Genomic DNA, 19,894 nt, shown 5'->3' with positions numbered 1-19,894 from the left:
TTCGCACAAGAACCCTGTTACTAAGACTCCGCTGTCCGTGGTCTGTTACCAGACTGTAAACCTTTTTTATAGATGATCGTACGTAACTCTTTATGCGCGTATCCAACTCGCACTTGGCCGTTTTTTTTTCTCATACGCTATGGTTCAGACCGCCGCGCTCTGCCGAGGCCTGTTTCCTGATTCTTAATAGCTACTTATCAAAACTGGACTCATCTACATTTTTCGTCACATGAGATGAGGGTGAAATTGTGATTTGTGGTCAATAAACCAATAGAATGAGTGATAAAAAGACAAACACAAAAATAATATAAAACCGATATCTTATAGGTAGAGGCTACGTGGCTGTAAATAATTTACGAACATGAACAAGACATTTGTGGGGTGTTAGGTGCTTATTAACTTAACGATATATTAGCACGAATTTAAAGTGTTTGACAGTAATTAACTGCTTTCAATATAAACACCTACAAAGTCTTTAGAACCTCAATATACAGGCTGGTTTCTTACTGGTGGTGTCCATTGTTGACTATGTTTTTAAAGGTAAGAAGTTGAGAAATCTTTGAAACAACAAGAAACTTCAGGTAAAGTCCTCTTCTTGAGGCTTAAATAGCCTCGAAGAAGAGGACTTTACCCTAAGCATCTTGGCCTGCTTTAGATACGTAGGAAATCCTTTCCACCGGAATTGTAATTCTAGCCATCCTAGCTCTTTACAGAAGGATGTCACTGGGGAGCCCAGGTATATTTTTCGTTACTTTGATCACTTAACCTACAAAAGATCTTTGTATCTATTTTTTAAACAGCTACTAAGTATCTTCCTTACATTAATAAGAAATGAAAGGATTGTTTACATTATAAGGTAGGTTAGACAAAAATAGTTTAAAAGGATTTATATAAAAGGCAGTGTTACAGAATGAAAATACGTATGCACTAACGACCGCTCAAAGTTTTGCATTTGGAAAAGGTTTTAGGGACTGAATTCTATTATCCTGTAGAACCATTCTTTGAAACAAGAAAAATCAAAAATGTCGTATTCCATTAAAATAATTATTACTTGCGGTATTTTAGGCATCATCGCATCAGCTGCACTAAATATTTCGTAACACATCAGATAACTTACAATTTGTAGCAGCCTGTATATATACCAATAAATTTCACTCTCAATAATTATTTTGAAGCTATAAAATCTGGAACTTTGATTCATTTCTGACTGTGCACCTTTGTGTTTTGCTTTTGGTAAAACTACTCGTAGGTACATTTAACTATTAAGATGTTTGAAACCTTCGAAGCGTTTCAACCCCACTTTAATGCATTAGCAAGATTTGGATATTACAAAATTGTTACAAAACCAGTAACGAAATTTCAATACAAGTTGCATTATTATTATCGTATTATTGTATGGATTGGTGTCGTTACTTACAACATTCAACTCATAATTAGTTCTATACAGGCAAGTTGACAGTTAAAATTTTAACAACGAACTCAAAATACTTCTTTGTTTCCCAATTTTCCTATACGGACTGCAGTGCCATTTTCAATTTTGTAATTTCTTCATTTTACAGTAATTTTATAAAGTGCGTTAACACAAGCAAAGTCTTAGTTATTGTGCATTAAAACATCCTTCAGCTCGCAATTTATCCTCGAAGGATACAACAGTGTCGGGGAGAAACGTGTGTAGTAAAGGCCTGGAAGATCTGCCTGGTGTAGTATATAAAGAATGAAGAAATTATAAATTGCACGGTGCAGATTTGCCTGGTTTTCGCGGATCGTACCTAGCTAATCAGGCTTGTACATGCAAGTTGTACCAATAACATGAACTTCCACAAAGAAACGTCTGCTTCTACCCAATACACGAGTTAATTAGTTTTTAACAATTATTATTGCATCTTTTTTGAAAGCAGATTATACCTAGAAAGCTTTTTGCTCGAATGTGCAATTTCATTTCTAGAAAGACTTTTTCTTTATTACAAGAATGGTTCTCTACTTTGCTGTTTTTGAATGACTAGCCATTTAAGTTCACAGCAAAAGTAGCATTAACTCCAACTCCACTCCAACTTTCAATTTATTTACAAGAATCTTTCTTGTGAATAAATTGAGTGCAAATCTATCGATTGTGCTATTTTTACAACTTTGACTCAAGTACTTAACTACATGGGCCGTTATTTAAATATTTTTCTTTTTCCGTCCCTTCAAGGACACGTTAAGGCGTGACTCGTCGGTCCTAGTGGTTTTCTCTAACACCTGAAAGTAATCGTTATCCACCGTTACTAATGATGTTATGACTGTTTTAAATCCAATAATAATCCTGTTATCAAAGATGATGGTAGGTACTACGAAGGTAACTTTTTTATAGACACTGAATTGCACTGAACAGTTGTTGGGAACCTTGTTCATACTTTTGACCACTTTGAATACCCTTGGCAAACACATTGCTTTCAATCTGCGTGTTCGACGCATCGACAACCTTATTGGTGTACTTAAAGGTAAGTGTAAGATTATTTTTTGAAAGAACGAGTGGTTACATAATATGCTACAATCCCATTATCATAAAGATAATATGTAAAACATCAAAAGTTTGGACGGAAATTCATTGTTCCAAACAATATTTCTTTGAGTTTCTAAATATTTTTTAGAATTGTTTCAATAAGTAGGAGGAAGGAAATCCATTGAAACCCTTTCGAGAACCTCTTACGGTAGCTTTACCCTATAACGTCAAAGTTAATACTTGACCACCAATAAGTGGATTTTTTTTGTAATTCGAAATATAATCGAAACTCTGTTGTAACTAGGTATAATATATTCACTGCTACACCTAGTGTAGGTGTATTCGTGTAACTTCGATTTATATAATAATCTTAGAAATGGTTTTAGGCCCATCTTTCGCATGTCAAAATTCATTCCATGAGAACATAGCAAGGACTAATGCTGTATCAATGGCTCGCCTTCTTAAACTCTACCATATTGCTGTAACCATTTGTGGTGTACTATTTACTGTTTATCCGCTGATAAATCAGTTTTTGGGTCAAGAAGGGCATGTTCCAGGCTATTTTCCTTTCGATACGAGTGAGGCACCAATGTAAGTACGCAATTAAAATTACAAAAAAATGTATACGTTTATCTCAATTTTAGCATCGGCATCCGCAACCCGACGTCAGATCCGGTACCTACCTATAGGTACTTATAACAAAAAAAGCGCATGAGCAGATGAATATAGTATAGTATAGTATAGTGATCCTCTTTTATTCCTTACATAGTTATTTTATTCGGTTTACTAATAAAAGAAACAAATATTTTTGTATTTTGGCAAGAACTTGGATTGTTTTGATTGACCACTTGAAGCTATTGGTGAGACAGGCATACAAAGTCACATCATAAGGGTTCGTTTTTACAATTTTCTTATCGGAGCCCTATAAGCTGATAAAGATAGTTTTACTACTAAGCGAGATGAAGCTGGGGTATTACAGTTATAATGATAATGAAACAATTCTTCTAAAACTTTTTTGAGGGATTAATATTTTAATAGAAATAACATGGTGATAACGAAGCTATTATTTCACAGACGAAAGATATTAAAAAAAAATTCACACACGCTCACATACACGTGTAAATCTGATACTGATTACTTATTTCATTAGGGTTATCAATTTATTATTTTAGCTACTAGATTATAGATATCTTGAATAAGTTACAGTTTCGACTGTATTTCAGTTTTGTTGAGGTCGAGAGAGTCAAACTAACAAACGGATTTGAATTTTTAATTTTCAGATTTCATTTAGTGGTCCTGTACATGGGTGTACTTATTTCTCTACAAGGTTTCGGTCATGTAACTATGGACTGTACGATCGTAGGGTTTTATGCGCAAGCAAAAACTCAGTTGCAGATCTTTAGATACAACTTTGAACACTTCGTTGACGAGTTTGAATCTGACGGAACAACTACGGGTCGTTTTGAATTTATCGACGAGAATGAAAATCACAAGCGAGCGTTGCAAAGGAAATTTGTGAGCTGTTTGGATCATTACGAAGGAATTGTTCGGTAGATATCTACCTACTTACTTACTTAATCGTATTGGTCTTTAGTGACAGGCAGATATAAGTATACCTATCTACTTATAAGTATTTCGAAATCACGTATGCATGAGAAAAGATGGGGATCACTCGACTAAGAAATGTCTTATTTTTAAACTAACTTAAATGTCTAGAGTTAGACCAATCTATAAAATTGAAACAAAATTCAATTTAAAAGCTCTTTAAGATATTTGTTTTATAAATATACCTAAAATAAACTATGTAAAACTAATTTATAAGATTGGTCTAGCAAATCACAGTCGAATTTGCTTTGTCAGTACAAATCTCCTTGCATTTGGTATACCTTCTTACCTATATCTGTTTTAGATTCGCAAAGGAAGTAGAGTCTATTTTTGGTGAAGCGATGATCGTTCAATTCTTCGTCATGGTATGGGTGATATGTATGACCACGTATAAAATTGCTGGGGTAAGACGCGATTACTAATTTGAGTACTTTTTTTTAATATTATTTAATTTCATGTCTAGCAAACTGTTGCTCGGCCTCTTTATGTAGTACCTAATGTGCACAGAAGAAAACTCCGCATAGTGATACCCTTTCTTTGTGCACAAAAGAGTGCTTCAAACTCGTAGTATTTTAGATAATTTGTACTACGAGAACTACCCAAAGACTACCTAAGAATAATAGAGGGAACTCAGTATTTCATATGTTCTACCATTGATTTAATGTTACTATAGTTTCTAATCAGAACCTGTTTGCAACGAAGGCCTGAACCACATTTTATTCAAATAATAAATTACATTGTATACCTACCGATAGTATTTACCATACGAATTTACAGTTTTATCTCCTTACAAAGTTTTCTCCGCTCTCCGAGTATGGGCGCATGGGCGCACGGGTGAAAATAATATCGTAATAAAATACGTATAGTTTACACCAAACGGTGGACAAATTATATTAAGTACATATATCCCTTGTCATTGGATAATTAGGGCATACATTTTTTGACTTCTGCATAGGTATGCTAGCTGTGCAGTAGTTAAAATACGTAAAATACTGAAATGAGTAGGTATGCGAAATTCAGCGACAAATTTATCAGCAAACCGACAATATGGTAAAGATTTAGAAGTATGGAATGGTCTTCTACGCAGATTGGACCTTAGGTATCTATACCTACACGATGAGACGTTTTACTGCAAATAGAGAGGCCATTAATATATAGATTACAGATTACATAAGTGAAGTCTGATTTTGGCGAAAAATATGATTTACGCATAGACACTGATATCGATGACTTAAACAATCAGGGGCCTGTTCCTTAACAACGGTAAGAAAATTAAACTAAGAAAGAAATTATTTTTTCTAGCTTTCCATCATGTCAGCGGAGTTTGTTTCGATTGTTATGTATCTTGGATGCATGTTAGCTCAGCTCTTTATTTACTGTTATTATGGAACACATCTAAAGGTAGAGGTAAGGGCAAGAGAGAAATTAAATTTAATTTATCACTAAACACATACTTATAATATAGATACGGCAAAAATATAACCGTAAATTCAAATTCAAAATTTCTTTATTCATGTAGGCCTATCACAGGCACTTATGAAGCGTTCATACATATTTGTTTACATAATTGTAACGGGATGGTGATAATTTCGTTCGCCAACTTAAATCTATAGCTACGAGGGTTCCAAACGCGCCCTGGCCTAAGAAGAGCCCACAACTGCCTTAGCCGGGATATAACCGTATATAACCAGAGTGGCTATAGAGCTACGTGTCCATGTAGATAGATGTAAGTACCTACACTTACAAAACCATACCCATAATTACCTTTATTATCGATTTATTACTAATCTCTTAGGTAATCAAAAGAAGTTTTTTGCCAGAGATGTATACTTGTCGAATCTAATTAACTATTTATAGGATTTCTTAAGTATAGTTCAATGGGTATGGTATATACCACGATATTATATGGTATATACCACGATAATATTTTGGATTTGTCGATATTTCGACCCAGTTGCATGGATCGTGGTAATTTAAAATTAGCAAGTGTGTGGAACCCAGTGGTAGAATTATGCAAACCAAGAAAACATCGTATAGCATCTCAATTAAAAAGTGACGTTGTCAGTTCGAGAAATACCGACTAAAAGAACACGAAAGCGGGTAGTCAGATTCTGCCCGTGACATCCAACTTGACATCTCGTACCTACGCAGTCCCGTCGTGACCACGATGCATGCAACTGGGTCGAAATATCGACATATCCAAAATATTATCGTGGTATGTACCCGTTGAACTATATTTAAGAAATGTTGATTAACCACGAAAATCTTAGTTTAAAATCTTTAACTATTTATCGGATCTTTATTAACCATTTAAACACATTTTTTGTATTTTTGTCCTATGCTTACAAATTACAAAATAAGATATGTAGATACTATGCAGGTATGTTTGAACGCGCTAATAAGTATACCGTATAAGGTCGAGATTTAAAAAATCTCCCCAAAAGTCCTCCGAAACGTAGTGGCTTACTATGGGCCTCATAAGAAGGCTCAGATTCACTTAGCGGGTGATATATAGATCGATGCTTGTAGATCCTATATCTATAATTGTGATTTAATCAACCATGAAGAATCAGAGTTGCCGGCGTAGGTCAACTAGTCTGGAAGCTTAAGTGGCAATGTAAAATTACTCTGCAAACCGATGGATTTTGGGATTATTATGATATTTTAAAAGTTTACAGTCCATTTATTAACTTAAACTTTTGCAGAGTGAACAATTAAACAATTCCATATACCAGTCAGGATGGCAGTCACTCTCGCCATCTTTCCGTCGTCACCTGTACATGCTGATGGAGAGGTGTAAACGCTCGGTTGAGCCTCGCACTGCATACATCATACCCATGTCACTGGACACCTATATCTCTGTAAGATTTCTTCATACTTACCAACAGTTGTTACATCTCTTCTATATAAATTTATACTGAGCAGTTGTTAATTCATGTGTACCGATATTGCGCAAAAGCCCCTGCCTCGGAGAGCACGTTATCACTAAGATGTGATAATAATCGTAAAAGTCCACCAACCCGCATAGGAGCAGCGAATTGGAAATATATTCTAAAACTTTTTCTTATTTTAGAGAGGAACATGGGTGTACCAAACTTCTGGTCTAGGGTGGGTCCAAGTGAGATTTTTTAGGCCAGATCGTCCGCGGCTGTTGCGCGTCGATACTAAAGCCAATACTGTATTTTCTTTCATTTTTGTCCGTCTGTCTGTCTGTTTTTATCTTGGTCGCCAATACATTTTTTACGAGAGTTTATATATTTTCTGCGAGATTTCCAGGGGGGGGGGGGGGGGGAAAGGCTGCCCTCCCTGGGTACGCCCATGGCCATGGCCTAGCCCATAAAGCCTATGCCTACCTGAGGGACATTAAAAGGCTAATTAACGGTGATGATGATGATGATGATGATGATGGCATTGCACAATAAAGTACCTATCTAATATTATTAAGTTTGAGATCATCTTACGCACTTTTTACAATTTTGGATAGAAAATAGAGTTATAAGAAATGTAGTCACATGGTTTAACTTAAGAGTAAACGAGCTTTTATAGTGTTTGCTTATTGTGAATGTTTCCGGGTACCCTCTTGTTTCTAATTCTTGAATGTTAAATATAAATGATCTCTTAGTTCTGTCAAATTTCATGTTAAACGCAACTAAATTATACCTGCAGCCTTTATTTTAAAGCGTGTTTTCATACTAAAGTCCTACTCCTGACGGCAACTTACAACCCTCCTCCTATCACTTGGTGATAACAATCTTGAAAAAGATAAGCAGGTATATAAGCAAAGTGAGGAGGAAACAAAAGTGGATATGACAAAAAAAATAAGCAAGGAAAAATCAATAAATATATATCAACATTTGTAGTAATGATAATCCCTACTAATATTATAAATGTGAATGTAAGTTTGTTTTTTACGCTTTCACGCAAAAACTACTAAACCGATCATCACGAAACTTTGTACACATATTCCTGAAGGTATTAGAAGTATTACAGTATGCTTTTTATCCTGAAATTAAGCTCAGTTCTCTTGGGAGAGGGGACGAAAGTGTTTGAGGATTTTACAACAGGCACCACCAGATATCCTAAATACATAAAGTGCTGCCACATTTATGAGGCACATGTCTTTCGAAAAACAAAAACAAAAGCGGAGAAGTCGCGGGCAACAGCTAGTACTTATATAAATCCTTTCTTCAGTACGTATGTTAGGTATATCATGTAGAAAATATTTAGAAAAATCCAGTTTTACTTTTGAATTATTAATAAAGACATTAGCAATTCATAAACAGCTTCATGTTCCATAGTCTATTGTCGGAATCTGTAAAGAAATAAACAGTCGGGACGGACTAAAAATAATTTCTCTATCATTTATTCGCCACAGTATTCTCGTATACTTGTAATTATTTTAAGCGCATTTTTGTGTATCGCTTAAATTCTCGTAGAAAACGCGGGCGGCGACACCGTTGACTCACGGACTCCGGCAGACAATCCAGGAATCCGCCTCTTCAGTGCTCCGTACGTCGTAAGTGCTGAAAGTCGTGTAAAAAGTTGTATCCGGCCGTGGATACCTCGCGTAGAATTTCGTTTATAAATACGCAATTGCGGTTGCGCGGTTGGTCGCGCTCAGCGGCGCTGAGGCGGACTTCGCATCGAAGCAGGCAGAGTCGGCGCCGCGGACGATGGGCATGCGCGCGCGCCGATGATATTCACGGGCGGGGGGGCGCGCCGGCGCACCTCGCCCGCGCCGCCGCGCACGCGCCCTCCCGCTTACCAGCGTCTTCAAGCTGAAAATGTAAGTTTCACGAAAGTTTCAGTACCTTACAAAATTCTTTTCCCCCGTCCTATGATCAAGCTTTTCCATAACATTGAAAATTGCAGAGGTGCATCTTGCGTACGTACGTATAGGTACGCTTGATCTTAAAAGCTCTCAGCGTTTACGATCGCGTTACGTTTGCACACGTGGATATGCTTGTTGATCTGTTACGTCATGATTCGGTGATGTTTGCTTTATAGCAAATTAGAGTTTTTATGAGAACGAAAACTTTGGTTTAGACCAAAAAAACGGGTTTTCCCGGTTTGAAAGTTGCAGAAAATCTACCAACTTCATGTATTTGGATGTTATAGTTTTTTTTATCAAAGTTTTATGTAGGTAAATAGTTAAACAATAAAATTGAATAGCGAGATTTGGAAACCAATAAAATGTAAACCAACGAAATCAGGGTCATCATATACTTAATTTCTTCACATTATACCATTATAAAATCTGTTACACCCTGGACTCCAAAGACATATAAAGAGACTCTTCTATGAACGATTATGCACCGAGACAGTTTGGAGTCTGTACCAGGGCATAGTAAACTTTTTATCCCGTAGCCGCAGGAACCATTAGCTTGGGATGAGAAAAGTCCTTTGCGGTTTAACAGCGTGATAAAATTTAGCATTTTAGCTGAATGTCCTCTTCAATGCGTTAGGATGGATAGCGCCAATTACCAAACTCGTGATCCGTAGATAAACATGGTAACTTGTAGACCATCGAGGTGCAGCTAATTAAATAAATAGATATTAATTGTAATAAAAGAAATCCAATTACTATATTATGAGAGTTAATTTATTGTTATATTAAAAAAGGTAATCAATTCGGCTGTGTTATTAATTAAGTAAGATTAATGTTATTTTGTCATGAGTAAAAGATGTATTTATTTCTTGATTGTATGTACTTAAAAGCTCACCAAAAATATTCGAAGCAGAGATGAATAATTACTCAACATTGTACATATAGGACACAATAACAGATATAGGACGTGTGTATCAACAGGTCAGATGTAAATATTTCCACAAGCTTACCTCGTCTACACGCGTCTGTACATATCTTACTACACGTACCTATATGACTATATGCATGTAATATCATCTCTCCGCAGTAGTCGTAATGTTATATTTGTCCACGCTTTACATATAGACCCCTCCCGATAAGGGCAGAATTCATCTACGGTAAGGAATAATACTTTATGCCTAAAAATTACGATAGAAAATAACATTTTTATTTTCTGCAATGTATCCATTATTGTGGATTGATAGATATTTATATGATTTCGCGGACTATTTTTTAAATTTACTAAAGATAAGTATACTCGTAGAACATTTACAATTTCTGAATTTCTGGCTATTTACATAACGCACGCGGATAAAACAGATCGCGTACTGTTTTCTTAGGTTTCGTTACAAATACCATTATTTTAGGCTGAAATCTTATTACTCCGGAAATCAAATATAGCCTGTTTTGTTTCGATACTTTTTTGATAAAATAGCCGTATATCGTCTTCGTCGTTGCAACCGAAGGACGTCCACTGCACGACATAGGTATTTAAAAACTTTCAACACATCACAGTATTGTACTCTGCGTCAATTCTTAATATCGAGTTGAATTTTAGCCCGAAATGGGACATTTAAAACAACGGTTACTCAGTCGGTCGGTCGGTCAAGTGCAAATGTAAACACTTGGTTTTTAAGGTTGTTTTTTTCTTTCTTTATTATTTAGGTACAATTATCGAAGAAAAAAAGTATATACATTTTCTTCCTATTATCTCGGAAGCGTGTACAACGAAAAATATGAAATAAAGTTCATGTTACTACATAAAGAAAATTATGCCACTAACGAGCACAGTTGTGTAAAAAAATGCAAGAATGGTTTCCAAACCACTAACCCACATTAAAGCCGCATGATGGGTCTAAGCTCTAAAACCCTCTCTCAGTTAATAAGCTGGGGATGATAATGATTGATTTATTTGTATGATTACTAGGTAGGCCCCTAGACTCAAGATGTTAATGATGACTAACGACAACCCTTCGGATTTTGACAAACTGCCTCGATAGTCGTCGATCAAGTAGCATGTTCGTTTGGATGAGGAGGTCCTAGATTAAATCCAATCAGGAAGACCAAAAGTTCTTTGGTACAAATAGTTATTTTTTGTCACGAAATTTTCAGTAGCCTTAGCATAAGTTTACAGTAAGTAAACTTAATTTGCATAGTATATAATATGTCATTTTATATGGTGTTTAGTTGAGCCGTATAAGTCAATTATGATTACCACTGAAGCATACCAAACTACCAACTGGAGCAGCATGGATTGTCCAATGAAATCCTCATGTTATGTCTAGCAGTCAGACTTATTCATTATTCTAAGAGTAAGACATTAAAAAGGCCAATAATATTGATGTTCTTGTTTCGTGGACTTTAAATGCAAAGTAACTAGGTAATAATTTATTTCGAAACAAAGCAAACAACAATTAATGTTAGACAACTATTGTGATAGCACGGTAAACTGGAACAGCGGAGTCGAGAATTGGGTAAGAATCAAGGTTGAGTGGCGTAGTATCGAACAGTAAATGCATGGATATAAATAGAGGAACAGCGCGCTTAAACGTTTGATGGGTTCGTAACTCTACATAATATACTTACATGTTGGAGGTATTGATGTTGAAATACTATGAATTATTCTAAATTATAACTATACATTTTTCTATACAATAACCCGCGTCATGTATTATAAAACAGAAGTGTGCCTCAAACTGTTTTTATTAGTTAATCCGAAGATGGTTTTAGAACGATGGTATACCTTATTCTTATCAATTTGTAACGACTTGCTATTAAAAATATATGACACGGAATCTAAAACAATATCCGTTTAACTTGAAAAAGCATGAGTTTAATTTAGCTTCTTCAGTGTTTTAACCAATACTAATACAGACACAGACAATAATAATATAAGAAGATGGATGGACATACACAACAGAACATAACAATATGTCACAAGATGATTTACCTACCTATTGTTAGTCCGAACGTTATTAACGAGCTTCGATCGTAGGTATGCGTAGCGATAAACTTTGTAGTAATAAGGTAAGCTTGTTTTCATTCTTACGTTTGTTATAACGTAATAATATTTAATATTAAGCTAAACATGAATGAACGCAAACTGCAAATGAGTCACGAATCACATCTACGCGAACTAGTCGGATATGTCAAGCAAATTCTCAATACTAGCCATTTGCACAAACCGTTGCATATCAAATCGGACTCTTGCCAGGGAATTCATGAAAAAGACCTTGAAGTTGCGACGTTTTCTATGCGAAAACCAGCATCTAGTAGCTAACCTCCGGTGGTAGGAGCGGCACATTGGTATAAACAAAAAATTAAATAAATAAAAAGAGTGACATGTAATTTGGCGATGTATCGAGACATTGCCTACACGGTGGAATGTCGACTTTGTTTCGGGTACGTTTGCGGATGTCACAGTCATATTGTTCTTTATTGGCTACAAGCTTAAGTGTTCAAACTTTCAAAAACAATTGTTATTAAAAACGTCAAGTAGATAAAACCAATTAGTGTAACTATGAATGGATACTTGAAGCGTTAGGGTAAGTACCTAACGCACATATATCTCCTACTCAATTATGAAGCTGTTACCGTCTGTCCATAGAGTATATTGTATGTAAATACCATGTGCCTAGTTAACAATGATTTCCATCTGTAATCCTTAAATTCATAATGCCTTTCAGCTCGTCAGCTTGTCAGCTCGTTAATTTCGATATTTACATGGCTCCGCTGCTGACACTATTTTGGTGAAATTTAGCACTCACTAGTTTGTCTTTTCAATAGCACACATGTTTTTTATAAAGTAGCTCAGTTGAAAAGGAATTTATATATTTTACTGAATTTTTAGGACAGAATAAACAATGCTCACACATATGCTGATATCTAAGATATTTAGGAAATTACTTAAATAGCATAATTTTTTACCGCCAGTGTTTTTTGATCTACTGAATTTGAAACAAATTACCGATTTCGGATATATATCTACAGATTGTAATTTTGTATTTCCCCACAAACCGTGGAACCGTAGTACCGTTAAGACATGACCGGATTCGATTGCATAATTTTACAAACTAAATCGCGACTTAAAATGCTACGTGCCGCTCCGAAATCTTTTCAATTTCCTTTCCTTTTTTTTTTTCGCAGTTTTTTTGTTTTACATATGTAAAATTGACTTTAAGCAAAACAATCAACAATACCTCCAAATTTAATAAAAAAAAACTGCTTATTATGTGATATTTGTTTTATCAAATTGTTCTGTTCTGTTCATTCTTTCTATGGATAAATTTTACTTAACTGTGGACCTTTAGGTACAGAAATACTCATATGGTTAAGTTAACATGTGTTTTTTTTCGTTGTGGAGAATGTCATAGATTTAATAATACTATATTTAGTTTGAACCTCATTTTGGAACACTCGGCATGAGAGGTTGGTGGTTTAGTTCATGGAACACGCTATATCGTCTTGTTGGTGCAATTTTAGACCGGCCATGTTATATCATGCGATCTGTACCTACTTTCGTCATGAGTGAAAAAATAAAAAGATAATGGCATTGTTGTTGTGTGGTTACAGTGGTTTCCGAGCGCAGGAGGCGCGGGCGGCGCGCGCGACCGCATCAATGAACCGGAAGTTCGACGCTCCCGCGCTAAGCGCATTACGCAGCGGCGCGGTGCCATTAAGCACCACAAGTAAGTATCATATTTTACAGGCACCAGGATAAATCCCTGCATAATGAGGTGCTTAAAAGTTGTTATGTATAGAATGTTGATTAAGCCGAAACATTAAACAATAATTTGCAATATATTTTTCAAAATTGAACGGAACGAAAAATGTAGGATAATTATCGCAGATTCCACAACTACCTATACCTAGACCCTTTTTTCATACAGCGATAACAGGGTGATTCATGAGGAAGGTTTTTGTGTAGAGGCCAAGATTAAGATTATTCTTATAATCTTAATCTTCTCTTCTTTAATCTTCTTATAATCTTTATAATTTTATGAGGAATTTTCAGGTACATTATCAATCTTATGTATAAAATTAATTATTTGGATAATACATTATTTTTATGTATAATTAATAGATTAAGCTACGCACGCCAGTAAAGCTCCGTATGATTCTTTCCGACATCTTTAACAATCATCGTTATATTTCAGCCAATTTACAGAAAAACGTACTGCATTGTACACAAAAACCTTCCTCATGAATCACCAGTTATGAATCACAATCATCAGTTATCCCTGTATGAAATATCGCTTAGAAGTTACGACAAGTTTTTTACTTGTCGTATGCTAAAAGTAGGAAAAATGCTACGGTGTAAGCCAAACGGACCTATGGCAGTCCATTAAATAATTAAGTAGACATTTTACAATTGAATTGTAATGCATTGAGATATTACAGAGTGAAAAGATTTTATTGTTTGTTTGATGTACCCAATACACTCCGAAACTTATGGGCCGATTTTGACCTTTCTTTACCAATAGAAAGCTTTTTTTCAAATAAATTAGAGATTTGCAATAATGTAACCTAAAACAGCAAAATGTTGCCTATCAAGTTCGTTACTTGTCGTGCACTTAGAAACTATTGATTATTAATAAAGTTATATTCTACGAGTAATGTACTCACTCGTAGCCGGGAAAACTGGAGGTTCCTACGGAATTTGTGAAATACCTGAATTAACGCAGATGAAGTCGTGGGCAACACCTAGTTATTGATATCATTTGTTTCTTTTCCTTACAGGATCCATGAAGTCAACGGTCACCGTTTCGTGGCGAAATTTTTCCGGCAGCCGACTTTTTGCGCATTTTGTAAGGAATTTCTATGGGGGTTTGGCAAGCAAGGCTACAGATGTGTCGTGTGTCAGACCGCTGTTCACAAGCGGTGCCACAGCAAGTTACTTGGCAAATGTCCGGGCTCTACAGCCTATTCAGACGCGACTGTGGTAAGGCCACTAGGTACATAATTCCCTTACACACTTTTCAGACTTTTATTAAAAAAAACGGAGGTTGTCAATTGGGATGTTCCTCTTTTTTATTATGTATGTGCAAGCATAACTCGTCATATATAAACGGATTAGCAAAATTTTTTTTTTAATTCGGAACTTTCCTTACGTTATATGTATCTGAAGCACGTAACAACTATGCAACGTATTTGATAACAAGCCGGCAGGGCGATCTTACGACAGGCTTGTTATCAAATACGTTGCAATCTTTCCTATCAAAGGTCACTTTTATATTTTTTTTGTCTCCTTTCTCATGGGATCGCATGGTTTAAGAACACATCATCATTATCATTCGTTTCGAGACGAGAGTGTATTTCGAAACCATCGGGATAACGTATGCGCAGAGGCACGGGGTTTGACGTCACCTATTTCCTATCTCTGGGCTGGTAATAAGAATTCTTCATCATAAAACCCAATATCTTACAATTCTTTCGGATTTGTTTTTTCGATTCCAATTTAAAACAATGATAACATTAGGTTAATAGTAGGTATACCTACATACATACCCTTTTAAACGGTACAAAATATGTTGTCATAATATATTTACAGAAACATATACCAAGCAGTAATAATTAAGTAGCTTTAAAATTCATTCATTATTTTTTTGTTGCAGTATTTAAGGGAGAGGTTCAAAGTAGATGTACCGCATCGTTTTCGCCCCCACCAGTTCATGTCACCAACATTTTGCGACCACTGCGGTGCTCTCCTCTACGGTTTTTTTAAGCAAGGCTTAAAGTGTGAAGGTAATTTTACTTGCCTCGTGCTCGGATCTAAAGAAAAAAACGACTAAATTAAAAAAAAATTGAAAAGTTAAACTTAAAAAAAAAAAATATTACGCTCGTTATGCTTGCATTGATTGTAGGTGATGATGTAAATTTCACATTCTGATTATAATTATCCTTTCAAATAAAAAAAAAGATCAGTTTTTAGTTTTTAATTTTTTTTTTTGGTAACATTCTAAACATAATAAGGTTACTTTTATTTTTGTGTTGTGTTTTAGTTTTGCCTTTATCTGGTAAGGGACCCTAAGAAAGATAAACTAAACCCTAAAAAAAACGTTCATAGTTATGGTACCTGTCAGATATTCAATTAAATTTATTATTTTATATTCACGGTTTTACTATTTTGTACTGTGCATTTTAATAAAATTAAATTTTTGCTTGTATTTGTTTGTAAATTTCAGCTGCATGTTTGATTGTCTGCATGCAATGTATAATTAATTATAGTCGAATTTAAGTATGATAAAATCTTCTAATCCTTTAAAACCTATCGGTTTCTGTACAAAATGTAAATTAGCTAATAATCGTTTGTGTTTACTTGCTTAGACGTTAATTAGACGAGTTGTCGAGTTGTTAACTAAATTATAAAAATGTAGATGTATTTATATTAAGAAACTTTTAATAGGTGGTATTTAAGATTTTGCATGGCAAAAGTTCTGGCTGACTAATCTGCTCAACATAATTTGCAAATAAACAGACTTTGCTCTTACTTCCAAATAACTCTTTGCCAATTTGGCTTTCCAATAATATAATAATATGTTATAGTAATATTTTCGAAAACAGTTGCTACGATTTAGAACGTATTCGTAAACAATAGGTGGTTTTCAAAACCGCCGCTTTGAGCGCGATTTCGGTAAATCTTTTCTATTAAGTATAGAAAAAACAAAACAAATTAAGATTATTTTGGTTAAAAAAACTTTACTTGTTGTTTAAGAGTAGTTTTATAAGTGGAGAAGTCAATATATAAATAAAAAAAATAAAAAAAAACCTAATGCCGACTAATTTTACATGAATATCAACCGCCGTAATTTACATTAATAAGGAGCGAAATTGCACAGGTCGGCGGTTTTATTGCAACGTACTTCATTTTGAATTAAACAACGTATTTCACAATAACTATATATTGTATCAGTCTAACATGATCATAACCTAGCTAAGGTTATTGTAACATATCTATAAATATAAATACAAAGGCATATACTGATTAATATGGACTAACATACTCACCAGTAAGTATTCTGCAGAGACTTAAAATGGTATTGTACCCAAAACGCCTATTGCCTCTTTTTTTGATTTCTCATTATGAACATCAAGACAACCTTATAAATTTAAAATGCATACATATAAATTTTCGGAACCAAAAAAAGGTATATATTAATTTTGCTTCGACGGTAGGACATAAAGACATAGCTAAATTGGTTAAAGCGCTCCAATTGCCCGAGAGTCGCAGGTTCAAATACTGTCAGTTCCGAAAATTTTAATATGCATTTTAATTTTATAAAATTGATTATTCCTCCAAGTGAGAAACTGTAATAAAAATTATAAAATTTAAGACAACATTTATAATCAAACAACTATTAAGAGTAGCTAGAGCTTTTATGCACGGATGAAGAACGTGAGTGACCTGTGTCCACCTTCTAAGTTACTTGAGTCCAGTTGTGAGTTACAAACTGGGCTGATGATAATAATTATAAAATCTGTGTAAAATAAATTTTACATTGTAGCTGAAACAATACTTGGATTACTTGTCGCTCAACGTAGGTCGTAGCGCTCGACCTAAGCTACGTCTCGATGCTACGGCATGGTATCTACGGGTAAGCAACGAGCGTAGCACTTTAAGTTAACCGTAGCGTAGGCGTAGTCATGCGTACTCTCGACGCACTAACTAAATCTTGCAATTTTTGCTGTAAACGTCACTTTTGTATTGTCATTGTATGCAAAAGTGACGTTCGGCAGCAAATTACAAAAAATAGGTGGTAAAATCCATTGTAAACCAACAATATATTTATTTTTAGGTATTATTTTATGTATGAACTTCAAGACAACCTTATAAATTTAAAATGCATACATAATCTAGTTGGATACAAGCAGCACAGAACTGTGGATACAAGCTGTACAAAACTGTGGCAGGCGGACTTTTTTTTTAAAAGATCTATGTCTAGTAAAGGAAGTCATCGCTTTATGAAGTCCGCAATGAAGATGATAATGATGACGATGATGATGATGAGGAATAAATTTATATAGAGGTCGTAAAAATAGATAAATCGACAGCTCTATTTAACATTATAAGTATATCGGATCTTTAAATTAGTGGAAAAGTTTATAAACACTATTTGTACGGATCACAATTTATTCTGTTTTTATCAAGCATTCAAATTAATTTCTCTAATCGTATAGTATCGTTCGTTTTCGTGGTTGGCTCTCATTGCCTACAGCCGATAGTTAGTTGCAAAAGTGCTACTGACGCGAACACATGAAAACTACGCTGTTAATTTGAAAAGGACTAGAATTTGATCTACTTCTACCGCCATGGTGTTAAACAACATTATTCAAGTTAATCCGCCACTGTAAAGTTGTTGTGTGTGTGTGAAGTGTGAATGCAAATCAGCATATTGTCCAGGCAGTATCACTACGTGCAGCTGCCCTGTCTCCCATGATGGTAGCGGGCCAACCAGTAAGGTATATGGAAGTTATATTAAATCAATAGCCTGAATCAGCTTCTTCACCACATTCCCGACCGCTAAATCGCTTGGTAGCACATTTTTTATTTTTGTTTGGTGGTAACTAGCCACGGCCGAAGTCTCTTACCAGACCAGACTAGAGACAATTCTCAAACTGCCCTGCCGGAGAACAAAACTCGTAACTCACTGGCCCGTAGTCAAAAAACGTTACTTGTAGAAAAAAACTAGTGAAATTCATTCTCAAATTTCAAAGAAGCAACAAACAGCAAAATTTTCTTAGATGTTGTAATTGAATAAATGAATGAATACATTTATATTGTACTCCATACACAGACAATTCAGAAAATAAAATAAAATAGAGTATTAAGGTAGTAGAAGGTATAATTAAGGTGGAAGGTAAACAAAGGTCCTATAAGTTTTGAACATCATACCTTAATAATCTATATGTATTAAAAGGTAAGAGGTAAATGTTGTTTCTTTGTAATGGTTAATCCCTGAAACTATGGTCCCTGACTCTATTAAACTTATAAGCTTACACTTTTTAAACAAGCTATATTTTTTTTTACGCGCAAATTTGTAGCAGAGTACGAGTCGTGTCATCAAATATCACGTATCCAATTGACATCCAACTTAACCTATCTATTATTACTATTTAGATAATTATTTGTGCCGACCGCAGATCAGAATAAATAAATAAATAAACTACGACAATACACACATCGCCATCTAGCCCCAAAGTAAGCATAGCTTGTGTTATGCGTACTAAGATGACTGATGATTAACTTTATGAATAATATACATAAATACTTATATAGATACACACCCAGACACTGAAAAACATTCATGTTCATCACACAAACATTGTCCTGTTGTGGGAATCGAACCCACGGTCTTGGCTCAGAAAGCAGGGTCGCTACTCGCTGCCCACTGCGCCAATGTAGAATGTAGTTGTCATCACTCCTCGTCTTCCCACGGGTGTCGTACAAGGCGGAGTACAAACGGAGTACAACGGAGTACGGGCAGTAGCTGCATCTTTGCTACTACCACCAGCTACTGCGATCACCATCCAGGCCTGCCCAGCGTGGTGATTATGGGAAAGTTTAGGCTTTTAGTCCAGCAGTGGACGGTTATAGGCAATTAATGAATGGTTAATTTTTTCGCTATTTTTGTTTTTGTTTGTTTGAGGATGTCCGTCTGAGCTTCCATTTTTGTGGTTTTGTTTCTTTATTTCTCTTTCATTTTCATTCGTATTTTGTCTTTTTTTTAATGTAATAATTGATGGACAAAGCGCTTGGTCCACCAGGGGATAGGTAAAACACCATTGCCTATGAAGAGAGCTGCCTCGTTGGTCTAGTGGTTACCATGCAACTACATGTCCTGAGTTCGAATCCCGGGTCGGTCCAAGAATTGTTTGGTATTGTGTATTTTCTGTTAAAGCATTTTCAGTAGTAGCACGAAATTGGTAGATTTCGTGGCAAC

At 35.2% G+C, this 19,894-nt stretch overlaps 1 protein-coding gene across 1 annotated transcript; it reads left to right on the top strand.

The window, feature by feature from the left end:
- The first annotated feature begins 1,261 nt into the window (after nt 1-1,261).
- Nucleotides 1,262-15,697, top strand: LOC120625826 (odorant receptor 46a-like). Its single transcript, XM_039893059.1, has 11 exons — nt 1,262-1,447; nt 2,351-2,480; nt 2,869-3,073; nt 3,763-4,032; nt 4,392-4,491; nt 5,390-5,494; nt 6,793-6,948; nt 8,524-8,603; nt 13,527-13,642; nt 14,694-14,895; nt 15,569-15,697. The coding sequence occupies exons 1-11, from the start codon at nt 1,268-1,270 to the stop codon at nt 15,573-15,575; spliced, it is 1,551 nt and encodes a 516-aa protein (XP_039748993.1). The 5' UTR covers nt 1,262-1,267; the 3' UTR covers nt 15,576-15,697.
- Nucleotides 15,698-19,894: the final 4,197 nt, after the last annotated feature.

This window comes from Pararge aegeria, chromosome 8 (genome assembly GCF_905163445.1).
Source record: "Pararge aegeria chromosome 8, ilParAegt1.1, whole genome shotgun sequence".
NCBI lineage: Eukaryota > Metazoa > Arthropoda > Insecta > Lepidoptera > Nymphalidae > Pararge > Pararge aegeria.
Note: the sequence above shows the minus strand (reverse complement) of the source record. Positions and strands in the feature narration are given on the sequence as shown.

Excerpts from the sequence above, each read along its gene's own strand:
- LOC120625826 (XM_039893059.1), top strand. The coding sequence starts at position 1,268 with ATGTTTGAAACCTTCGAAGCGTTTCAACCCCACTTTAATGCATTAGCA. Across the intron at positions 4,033-4,391 it reads CATTACGAAGGAATTGTTCG|ATTCGCAAAGGAAGTAGAGT; the intron begins GTAGATATCTAC and ends TATCTGTTTTAG. Across the intron at positions 4,492-5,389 it reads CCACGTATAAAATTGCTGGG|CTTTCCATCATGTCAGCGGA; the intron begins GTAAGACGCGAT and ends TATTTTTTCTAG.